General features: G+C 39.5%; 1 protein-coding gene and 1 pseudogene across 1 annotated transcript in view; one reads left to right on the forward strand and one right to left on the reverse strand.

The window, feature by feature from the left end:
• Window positions 1-895: 895 nt before the first annotated feature.
• Window positions 896-12,724, reverse strand: part of CHM (CHM Rab escort protein) — a 219,472-nt gene continuing 207,643 nt past the window's right edge. Inside the window, exon 15 of the mRNA XM_062183692.1 lies at window positions 896-4,307. Coding sequence (XP_062039676.1) covers window positions 4,116-4,307 — 192 coding nt within the window. The 3' untranslated portion in view covers window positions 896-4,115. The remainder of the gene's footprint in view (window positions 4,308-12,724) is intronic.
• On the forward strand, window positions 4,481-4,685 carry LOC133753957 (U2 spliceosomal RNA; annotated as a pseudogene).

Below are 12,724 nucleotides of genomic sequence, written 5' to 3' on the forward strand. Positions count from 1 at the left end.
TGGCTCATTGATAGGAGGATTTACACATGCAAATCCTATTAACATTAATAGGAGTCACCAGAATAAATCCCCATGCAGTGATAGGCAAAAAGACCCTACAGTCTACTAGGACCCAAGTTCTAATGATTACCTGTCAAATGGTCCTAAGAGTCATCATTGCCAGAAAGAGCAGACGTGGCAACTTGTACAGCAAGGACATCTCATTGCAGCTCCATGGCTAAACTGTGCATCAGTGAAAAGAAAAGTGGCCTTCAAAATGTGACTTGTGTTAATTGCTATTTTTAAAAAGCCATCATTAAAGAAGAGAATTCAAACATATCGAAGCACTTGTTTAAAAAAAAGTGTGAATACTGTATGAACTCCAAGGTGCTTGAAGGATAATACAGCTACTTGTTTAAAAATTCAATTAACCTTATCTTTCTTAAACTTGATTTATTAATAATCTCATAGATAAATTGCCACTTTTAAAGAGTCCTGTTATCTTTTGAATGCATCATGTCTGAAGAGCTTTGGAAACTACTTGGAATTGACAGAAAATGTCAGTCTGCTTTAATTATTTGATTCAAGAACAAATCATAGTTCAATGAATGATTTCTGCATAAAAAGAACATTAGCAGTCTGTTATCTATTGCAAGTAAGCTGTTGGGGACTCAAAACACCCAGAGAACATTTCAGGTTTTCATTCACTAAGGAAATCTGAAAAACATTTCAGATTCTCATCTTCTATGTGAGAAGTGAAAGAAGTCTGTAGGCAATCAATGCACTGCAAATCATAGCCCAACCTCACAGCCTCTATAGCACTGATTTCAAACAGAATAAGGTCCCATCTGCCTTTATTTGATATTGACATTAATGCTGGCATCTAGAATAGTTTGCTAAAAACAAGCAAAATAACCAAACCCATTGGCAGATGCTTAGAAATAAAACCAACTATACAGCCAAACAATTATTTATTTAAATAACAGTAAAACAAAAAATCAGGTCTAAGACAATCTTTAAGTGCTTGGCATATATATACCAACTTTTAATATGTAAAAATTGGATACCACACCTGAAAGGCATTAAAAAGTCTTTATTTCCTCTGAATACTTACTGTTATACTGTGCAAATTTTGAATTCATATTTCATGCTTTTAAAAAATACATATGAGAATTCAGAGTAAAAGACATTATTCAAAACCAATGCACATAAATAACTGATTTGCAAGAAAATGGTTATAATTCCTGCTTGAAAGGATCACTATGATTTAGCAATCAAATCTCAACAATTTTTTTTTTGGAAGTCTTTGTAGACAAAAGTCTGTGAATCCAGGAATCTACAGTGGTGACAGAAGTTAATCATTAACATGGCCATTATCAGACAAAGGGTTGCCAATCTCAGAAATTACCACCATTCTAGAAGTCACTCTTTAACATAACATAGCCATCACACTATGGACAGCTAAATATCATAGGAGATGAGGAAAACTAATTCCATTTTCCTATAGAAAAATATAAATTATTATATATATGGTTTTCTGGGCAGGCACATCAACTAGAAAAAAAATACCATAGACAAGATTATTTACTGATTGTGTTATATCAATCACTATACTAAATGGTTATTATCATTTTTGGTTAATAAACATGCATAACTAAACATTTTCAACACATACATCAAAATGTTTTAATAATAGCAGTTTTCAAAATTTTAAGTTAGATACAGAAAAGTTTGCATTATATACACCATTATTTTTATTCATATGACTTCAGGCTTAAAGTTTTATAGTAAAAGCAAATTTTTTTTTTTTACTTAAAACTGAAAACAAATATTTGCAGTAATTAAGGTAGCTGAAAAGAAAGCTCTTAATTTCTATTACATTCTGAGGCAACAGGAAATATTTAAACTTCTCTAAGCAGTTGTATATCTTAATTCATCAATAATTTAATCATTATATTCAGGAGCTTTGAAACATTTCAACAGTATTTAATGACCTAGAGGAGAGATTCTGATGCTGGCTGATGTATGAGATGGGTACAATGTGGGCTGGCCCATGAGATCGCAAAATATCTCCCTCATTGTTCTACATATAGACAGCTGCAGTAAGGCTATCAGAATTTTTCTAGTTAAGCTAGGCCTACCCTGATTGTCTATTTACATAAATGTGTATGCTGCATCCAGGAGCCCTAAACTCTAAGACTATAATAAAGTATAATATCTTTATTGGTGCCACTTACTGCAACTGTATTCAGATTCAATAGTCTCTTCTAATGGAACCTTTTATATTGCTGGTATCAAGGGGCAGGACCAATGCCTGATACACTTACAGGTAAGTACTAGGCAGTTGGTGCATGCCTTAGCTAGGTTTCAGGAAAGATGATTTGACTTTTGATCTGAATAACTATAGCAAAGTAGGTTATAATGTAATTCTACTGTCCCTGATTTGTGTGACAATATAAAAGGGGGAAAGAGGGGGCTAAAGAGATAGGAGAGGGGCTGTACACTGGGAGGCGGGGATAGGAGCAGCCCGAGAGGCTAGGAATTTTTTCCTTCTGGATTCAGCCATTATCTGCAGGGGTTGGAAGGTGAGGCAAGAGCTACATTCCTTGGTCTTTCATCTCTATGAATCTAGGACCTGGCATAGCTAGCTTCAAGACCTTCTCTGGAACCTGGTTAGGTCAGGGACTGGCTGAGCTGAGGTGTAAGAACTATGTGCTTTGCACTAGAGTCATGGCCCCTTGACGGATAATCCAGGCCAGAGCTTGCAACAAGAACCTTTGTTTATTTACTTACAGGCAGTTGCAAATCCAAACTATTGCTCAAAAAAAGTAGACCATCAGAGCTTGGCATTTGGGAAAATTTAAATATAGGCACTATCATTGTAAGTACAGTTGCTGATTGTACAGCTCTAACATTTTTATATGGGGTGTATAGTAGGGTTTATCCACTGTCCTACTCTATTCAGAGTCCTTGGTGGTTTAAGGTTGACCTATCAGAAAAGGAATATGAAGAATTTATAGTGTTTCCCTTATAAGATTTCAAAACTATAATTCCATATATTACCATGTTTACTGGTCTAAAAGACATTAAAACACTAATTTATTAAACATTTTCATTTAAGAAATTGAATGCAATAAAAACACTGATTTATCTTCTTGGGGAGTTGACAGCAATTTTTTGCTACATGAGATTTCTGACATTCATCCCCAAGCCAACAACAACAAAAACCGCTGAAACAACTTTCAGTAAAAGCATCCTAAGGATGGTACTATGTTTATCATTATAGTCATTGTCATACAGTAGGCAGGGTATTACTATTTCTATTTTTACATATGGAGAAACTGGAGCCCAGAAATTAAACCTTTTGCTTAATATCATAAGCAACATAGCCAGGACTAAATTAGGTCTCTAGACAATTAGACTAGTATTCCAGGTAGTTGTCTGGGCAGAATCTCCAAATACCAATGAGCCTATCCTAACCTCTCCTTCCATTCTTTCATTTCTTTATTATTGAGTTTACCCAGTGTATAGGTGATTCACATACAAATATCACAACTAATATTAAAAATACTACCGAGTAATGAACTCATGATTTATAAAAATATCCAAACATCCTAATATCTTCAATACATCTCAACAGAGAAAACAAATCTATTCCAAACACAGGCTAGGCTGTTGCCTGGATCATGATACTTGAATATGTACGCTTTTATCATTTATGTCATGATGCTCATATCCACAAAGGAAATGTGTGAGCTGATTCTGAAGTTGTGGCTTTCAAACCAAGGTACAAAGTGACAAACTAATGTGCTAACAGCACAGAATTACTGACAATGCATAGGACTGCTTTCATGTCCTTAGCTGTATTCCTGGGAATCACTCCATTTCTAATTTTATCTGCTTATCTCACAGGTTTAGCATAGGCAAATTAATGTGCTTTAGAAGTATTCTGTGTTCTTGGAATGTTCTCTTCAAGACAAAAAATCCCCTTTAGGATTTCTATGACCTGTTTCTCCTTGTAATTCTATGTGTCAATTGGCCGCTGCTTTCTAATACTTCTCAAAACAGTTGCTCCATCAAGAAAATTGAGGCCAAGAGGATTTCAAAAGCAAGGTGTCTAGTTTTGTGTGTATGTGTTATTCAGAGGGTGCCTGTGGGTTTTCCAGGTTTGCACTTTCTTCCGGAGTCTCTGAGTTGGTCTCTGGTATGGCAGTGGACTCTGAAGCCCCTGGTTGTGAACTGTCTCCATCAAGTACGATATCTTCAGGATTTGGCGGGGGTGGACAGAAGTCTTCATTGGGGTAGATTTGCTGGAAAAGTGTTTCAGCCTGGCCAGGGGTAAAAAGGACAAACTAGTTTTAAAACATCAACCTTAAACCTATGTGCATTTCTAGAACCATCTAAAAAAATTAGTGGTACACTTAAACATTTCGTTAACTGGATTATAGCACTTTACCAGCATATATAACCTTGTAAAAATCAGTCTTCAGATTCCTAGGACATTACTTCTTGGCCTTTTGGCTAAGATCAAGTGTAGAATCCTAGGACACTTCTCTCTCTAATTCTACACATGCATTCAGGCCCATTCTTCAAGGATGAGTGTTGAAAATTTAAGCACATTTCTTCTGTCTATCAAGAGAAATATAATTTTCCTTAATACTCTTTGTATAATTTGGCCGGCGCCGTGGCTTAACAGGCTAATCCTCCGCCTTGTGGCGTTGGCACACCAGGTTCTAGTCCCGGTTGGGGTGCCGGATTCTATCCCGGTTGCCCCTCTTCCAGGCCAGCTCTCTGCTATGGCCCAGGAAGGCAGTGGAGGATGGCCCTAGTCCTTGGGCCCTGCACCTGCATGGGAGACCAGGAGAAGCACCTGGCTCCTGGCTTCGGATCAGTGAGATGCGCCGGCTGCAGCGACCATTGGAGGGTGAACCAACGGCAAAAAGGAAGACCTTTCTCTCTGTCTGTCTCTCACTATCCACTCTGTCAAAAAAAAAAAAAAAGTAAAAAAAAATACTCTTTGTATAATTTCCCATAGAGCCTATTTATAACATTCAAACAGCCTAATTTAGCACATAATATTTTTAACAAGTCATTGGACAACACAAGACAATTCTTCATTATTTACCCAACTAGTTGCTTTTCTGATACAAATTCCCTCTGCTCAGGGCTTTAAGGAATGTAGCACAATGTTTAAGCTCATGAACTCTGAACAGATGGCCTCAGTGCAAATGCTGGTTTGGCCACTTAGCAGCTATGTGATTTGGGGAAAGTTTATTCAACTTCTGAGCCTTGGCTTTCTCATCTATAAAATGGCATCAAAATAAGCTTCTATATATGGAAGCTATTATTATTACTAATAAAAGTAAAAATGTTAAGATTTAAGCTGATCTTAGTATGGCAGGGTAAGAAAACAAAAAAGTAAATTTGATCTTAACTATGTACATACATACAAACACACATATTTATATATGGTGGAAGAACAGTACTTGAGGTAGATAGCATTGCTACTCTAAAACACATTTCCACTTTTATTAGATGAATATACCTCAATGTCAAATACAGATACTGCTATGCTAGAGAACTTACATTTTATCCTGTTGGTAAAAGGGAATTATTAAAGGGTTTTAAGATATATTTACTGCTTTTTCCTTCTTTCTGATGTACACATTAAGGTCATCCAAGAGTTGACAAACTATGGCCCACAGGCCTAATTTAGACTGCTGTTTTTTGTAAATAAAATTTTATTCAAACAGTCACATCCCCTCATTTGCTCATTTGCTGCTTTTGCACTACAAGGGCAGAGTTAAGTAGCTGTGAGAGAGACCATGTAGGCTGCCAAACCTAAAGTATTTACCATCTGGCTATCAACAATTGGCAAACTCTTGTGTTAGGTGATTTTTATTATTTTTATTTATTTATTTATTTATTTGACAGAGTTAGACAGTGAGAGAGACAGAGAGAAAGGTCTTCCTTCCATTGGTTCACCCCCCAAATGGCCGTTACGGCCGGAGCTATGCCGATCCGAAGCCAGGAGCCTGGTGCTTCCTCCTGGTCTCCATGAGGGTGCAGGGCCCAAGCTCCACTGCCTTCCTGGGCCACAGCAGAGAGCTGGATTGGAAGAGGAGCAACCAGGACTAGAACCTGGCGCCCATATGGGATGTCAGCGCTGCAGGCGGAGGATTAACCAAGTGAGCCAGGTGATTAAAACTGATGCTCTTTGGGGATTAGTACAGGGGTAATAAACAGAGTCTTTTGTATTGTTTGAGAAGGAGACAGCCCGCTCCCATCTGGTGTTCTACTCTCCAAAATCTTGAGATGGTCTGGCCTGGCTGGAAGGGAACAGGGAACTCAAACCGGGTCTCCCATGTGGATGGCAGGGGCACAGTTATTTGAGCCATCACTGCTGTCTCCCAAGGTCTGCATTAACAGGAAGCTGGAGTTAGGAGCAAGGCTGGGTATTGAATCTCAAGCATTTCAATGTGGGAGGTGGGCATCTTAGTTGGTGGCTTAAACACCAGGCTAAATGCTCACTTCAACATAGGCTCCTGAGTTTTGATGTAGATCTGAAGAGGTGACAGGGAGAGGAAAATGATTTCTTTCCCTCTTGAGGATGCTTCAAAGACATATATTTGGACATGCCATTTAGTATGGATATATACCTAAAAGAAAACATTTATTTATTTTTAAATGCTCTGTTCAATGCATCGTTTGATGTATTGATACAATGGAAAAATGGCGCTTAAAGGAAAGTTTATCTTGGTGCTAAAAAGTTTCAAAGATTTTTATAATGTGCATTTTCCATGACCTTTCTGAAGACCTCTCGTAGAGTGTGTAATGATCACCACCCATGGTTGCCAGTGTGTGTAGCAGGGACACTTAAAATCTGCTCCCTTATCATCATGCTTCTGCTAACACAACTCTGCTACCAGAAAATTTGCTCCCTTATCTAATTTCAAGTAAACAATCCTGCCATTTGCAATAACATGAATAACCAAGGAGACATTATGTTAAGTGAAATAAGCCAGGCACAGAAAGATAATTATCACATAATCTCACTTATACCTATGTGGAACCAAAAAACAAAAGTCAAACTCAAGGAACATGGAGTAAAAGAATGGCCGTCAGGGGTTGGGGAAAAAAAAAAGATGTTGGTCAAAGGGTAAAAATGTTCAGTTATAAGAAGAGCATGGTGCCTACAGTTCAAAATACTGTATTGTTAACTATGGATATTTAGAAATTAAACATGAAAGATTCCTGCTTTGCTTTTTATTATAGGAATTCTCAAAGATAACTTAATCCCTACTGTAGAAGCATGAGGACTAGGTCAAAGTCCCTACCTTAAGTGCTCATGGCCTTTTATTCTTGTATTTCTATCTGGCCTTTCTGTAGCTTTCCCTTCCCTTTATTCTTTGCATGCAAACTGTTTACCAAATCCTCTCAATTTTATCTGCTATTTATTGATTCTATCTAATCCTTCCTCATTGACATAGCTCCACATGCACTATCTTTTACACAGACAATTGCAATAGTATGAGAATTGCACTGAATTTTCTTGCCTCTGTGTTTCCCTCCTGTAATCCATCTCCATGCCACCCTCAGAGGGAACTACGGAAAAATGAAATTCTGCTTATTTCGGTTTCTGGCTTAAAAAAAAAAAAAAAAAAAAAAAAAACCTCTTCAATGACTTCCCATTACAAACAGGATGAAATCCAAAATCCCTACTATGGCACAAAAAACCCTATAGGCCTCCTTTCTCTACCATTGTCCAGTCTCTACCTTTCAGACATTTTGCTTCATTAACCTATAGAGAGAGGGAGACAGACAGAGGGATCTTCCAGCCTCTGGCTCACTCCCCAGGTAGCTGCAATGGTTATGGCTGGGCCAGGCCAGAGCTGGGAGCTTCATCCCAGTCTCTGATTTGAGTGGCAGGAGCCCAAACACTTGGGCCATCTCCCACTGCCTTTTCCAGGCCACTAGTAAGGAACTGAATCAGAAGTGTAGCAGCTGGAACATGAACTGGCACCCATATGGGATGCTAGCATCTCACCTTGATGTTTATACACTTTTTTTTTTTGACAGGCAGAGTTAGTGAGAGAGAGAGAGAGAGAGAGAGAGAGAGAGAGAAAGGTCTTCCTTTTTCGTTGTTTCACCCCCCAAAGGCCGCTGCGGCTGGTGCACCGCGCTGATCCAAAGCCAGGAACCAGGTGCTTCTCCTGGTCTCCCATGCGGGTGAAGGGCCCAAGGACCTGGGCCATCCTCCACTGCACTCCCGGGCCACAGCAGAGCACTGGACTGGAAGAGGAGCAACCGGGACAGAATCCGGTGCCCCAACTGGGACTAGAACCCGGTGTACCGGCGCCACAGGTGGAGGATTAGCCTATTGAGCTGTGGCACTGGCCTAATACACTTTCTTAAACACTCCTTGATGTTTGCATTTTGGGCTGGTGTAGGTATTTTTTTTTATTTTTTAAAGATTTATTTGGAAGAGTTACACAGAGAGCAAAGAGGCAGAGAGAGAGAGAGAGAGAGAGAGAGAGAGAGAGAGGTCTTCCATCCGCTAGTTCACTCCCCAGTTGGCCACAATGGCCGGAGCTGCATTGATCCAAAGCCAGGAGCTTCTTTCTGGACTCCCATGTGGGTGCAGGGACCCAAGGACTTGGCTCATCTTAAACTACTTTCTCAGGCCAGAGTAGACAGCTGGATCGAAGTGGAGCAGCTGGGACTTGAACTGGTGCCCATATGGGATGCTGGTACTGCAGGTGGCAGCTTTACCCGCTACACCACAGTGTCAGTCTGAGGTGTTATTCTTTATACCCGGCATGTTTCAGTTCTGTGTTTGATTTGAATCTGGAATAGCTACTCATCTCTTATATCGTTCCATGTCCCTGACTTCTAGACAGAGCTCATTTGCCCTTCTGTGTTTCACTAGACTTTGGATATTCTTACGCTAGTGTGTATACCATACTACACTGTCATTTGTTTTCATACTTTTCTTCTGTGCTAGATAGTGATTCCTCCAAGATGACAAGGACTTTAAGTTAACTCTTGATTCTTAGTACCATGCATGAATAGAATATAATTTTATCACATAGATGAAAGAACTTTTAAGACTGTATTATAAAAACACTGAGAATAGGAGGCCAGCACTGTGGTACAGTGGGCAAAGTCACTGCCTGTGATAATGACATCCCATACTGGCACTGGTTCGAGTACCGGCTACTCCACTTCTGATCCACCTTCCTGCTAATGGGCCCAGAAAAGCAGCGGAAGATAGCTTAAGTCCTTTGGTGCCTGCACCCATGTGGGCAACCTGGATGAAGCTCCTGGCTTTGGTCTGGCCCAGTCCTGGTTATTGCAGCCATTTAGGAAGTAAACCAGTGAATGGAAGATCTTGCTGCCTCTCTCTAACTCTGCCTTTCATATAAATAAATCATTTTCTTTTTTCAAAAAACACAGAACATAAATGTTATAATCATTAATACTACTAATTTTACTTCTATGTCAGTTCCTTTATGTTTATCATCCTGTCTGCCTTTTGCTTCTTCCCTGTAGGAGAGATTTTTTTTTCCCCTTAAACCCCCAGTCCTCATGGCTAGTTTCCTCTGTTTCCATATTTGCCCATCATTAACAACTTGCTTCTTAAGATCAACACTAGTTGCTAGCTACTTATTGATCTTTCTGTTACTTGTGTTCCAACTGGTGTGGAAGTCCTGTCTTCAGCCCATGGGCCACTGGCGCTCACTAAAGTCAATTTCCTATAAGCCAAAATTTAGCCTTTCCCCTTTCTCTTTAACTGAAGAAGACTTCTCTAGAAGATCTATCTAATGAGTCTCAGTTTGCTGCATTTTGTTTGCCAACTATACCCAGTTCTAATCCCAAAATCCTCCTCCTCAATCTTTTAAAATCATAAACTAGATCAAAGAGTGCTTAGTTTCATATAGTTAAAAACAATGTTAAAGGGCTAATTATATTGTGGCTTGCTTTCCTGATACTGCCAAGTACATAAAGGATACAATGAGTTATTTAAAACATCCTATGTTTATTTATCTACATAAATGAAAAATAAATACTTTGTCAGTCTAGCACTTTAATGTATTTAGGATGTATCCTGATACCCAGGTTGAAAGCATAGCACACTAGAAGAGTTTAGAAGTACTGGATCCAAGAGACTTGAAGTCAAATCTTGGCTCAAAAACTTACTAGGTGTGTGGCCACTGAATGAGTTATTTTGCCCCTTTGAGTCTTAGCTTCTTCATCTGTAAAGCCAGAATGTCACAAACACTTACCTACTATGGTTGTTTTGAGAAACAAATAAGGTAATACACATGAGGTGCTAGGGATAAATGTCTAACACACAGACAATGCTCAAATGAAAATTTCCCTCTCTCTCAATGGCATGAGAAACTGAATGGGACTATAATGCATGAGCAACTTAATGGTTAATACAATTTATCAAGCTAACCCTAAACTTAAAAATGTGCTGTGGGGGAGCGGCAAGATGGCGGAATAGGCAGGGAGCACACTATTAGTCCGGGGGAGAGACGGTTTAATATAAGTGGAGATATGCAGGGTCAAGGAAGAGTAGGGGATGAAACAGCAGAGGAAACTCTTCCGGAACTAGTGATTCACAGTGGACCTGCGTGGAGAGCGTGGGAGCCCAAGTTCGGGACACCAGCGGCAGACTCAACACACCAGCGCTGGAACGCGAGGTGAGCCGAACGTCAATAGCCCGAGACACCGGCAGGCAAGCGGAAAGAGGAGGCTAGAGGGAACAAGGCTTGAAACTCCGTGGGGAAAAATTCACCAGGCTAACTAGAAGAGAGAGAGGAAAAAAATAAAAAAAGTGACCGATACGGACACAAGTTTCTCTCTCTCCGCTCACCTCTCAAAGGCGAGCAAGACAGAGCAGGCGCCATTTTGGACATACGTCATAAGCAGGGCGACCTCAGGTCTGCACCAGCCCTGAGCCTAGCAGAAAAACCTGACTCTGGAGGGAGGGGTGAAATAACAGGAGATTAGCATCTAACTTGGCAACCCAGTGGGAGACTGCAGGAGAATTGGAGCCCACACTGAGGGCAGCACAGATTCCCTGTGTGGTCCTTGGGAAAGAGCTTCCAATCTCTGGCTCCTGTGGGTATATCATTTGCCTGCTAACTACCTCCAATTATGTTCAGCTGTGTGGAATTACTTCCCTTTTGAATCAAAAAAAGAAAGAGAGATTTACCACACCTAACCTGGGAGTGTCATCTTTGACACACCCTCAACCCTGAGGAACCAAACACAGCTCTCAGTCCACACTCATCTCAAGCCTCTAAGGCTCCACCAAAAGCAGACAGTCCACTTAATATAGAGCCATAGTGTAACAAGAAAAAACACCACAGTGAAGAAACCAAATATCTCCAACATGCCATACAACAAACGCAAAAACCGAGCTAACAAGAATAAGGAAGACACTATGACGCCCCCAAATGAAAAAGACACCCCAATTCAAGATTATGAAGATGATGAGATCGAAGAAATGAAAGAAGCGGATCTCAAAAAATTGATAAGAACATTAAGAAGTTCTCAAAAACAAATTCTTGAACTACAGAAATCCTTAATGGACAAGATAGAAAATCTCTCCCATGAAAATGAAATATTAAGGAGGAATCAAAATGAAATGAAACAACTAGTGGAACAAGAAACTGTGATAGTGATGAGAAATCATAATGAAATGAAGAATTCAATAGATCAAATGACAAACACATTAGAGAGCCTAAAAAACAGAATGGGCGAAGCAGAAGAGAGAATATCAGACTTAGAAGACAGAGAACAGGAAAGGAAACAGGCAAACCAAAGAAAAGAAGAAGAAATTAGAAATCTAAAAAATATTGTCGGGAATCTACAGGATACTCTTAAAAAACCCAACATTCGGATTCTAGGAGTTCCTGAAGGCATGGAGAGGGAGAAAGGATTAGAAGGCATTTTCAGTGAGATACTAGCAGAAAATTCCCCAGGTTTGGAGAAGGACAGAGGCATCTTAGTACAGGAAGCTTATAGAACCCCTAATAAACATGACCAAAAGAGATCCTCACCACATGTTATAATCAAACTCACCAAAGTGAAACATAAAGAAAAGATCCTAAAATGTGCAAGAGAGAAACGCCAGATTACTCTTAGAGGATCTCCAATTAGACTCACAGCAGACTTCTCATCAGAAACCCTACAAGCTAGAAGGGAATGGCGAGACATAGCCCAGGTACTAAGAGAGAAAAACTGCCAGCCCAGAATACTATATCCTGCAAAGCTCTCATTTGTGAATGAAGGTGAAATTAAGACTTTTCATAGCAAACAGAAACTGAAAGAATTTGTTGCCACTCATCCTGCCCTGCAAAAGATGCTTAAAGATGTGTTACACACAGAAACACAGAAACACGGTCACCAATATGAAAGAAGGTAAAGGGAGGAAACCTCACAGCAAAAGATCACAGGAAGCTCAATTTCTCTTTGACATAGAATTAAACTCTGATGCCCTGTTAAAGCAATGTGTTAAAGTAATCTATTATGTTCTCTTGATGTCTGTTAAATTCTAATTGTTCAAAAACAGCTGAATTTTTATTAAGAGCTATGGGTTATTTAAATATGTGCTTATTTTCAAAGATTTGAATAATCACCTTGTAACAATGATCAGATTTGGTCTATGTTATATCATGATTTTAAGGAATCTTATTTCAACCAGATATTTTGGATTTTGAGCCTTCTTGGC

Source organism: Lepus europaeus, chromosome X (assembly GCF_033115175.1).
Source record: "Lepus europaeus isolate LE1 chromosome X, mLepTim1.pri, whole genome shotgun sequence".
Lineage (NCBI taxonomy): Eukaryota > Metazoa > Chordata > Mammalia > Lagomorpha > Leporidae > Lepus > Lepus europaeus.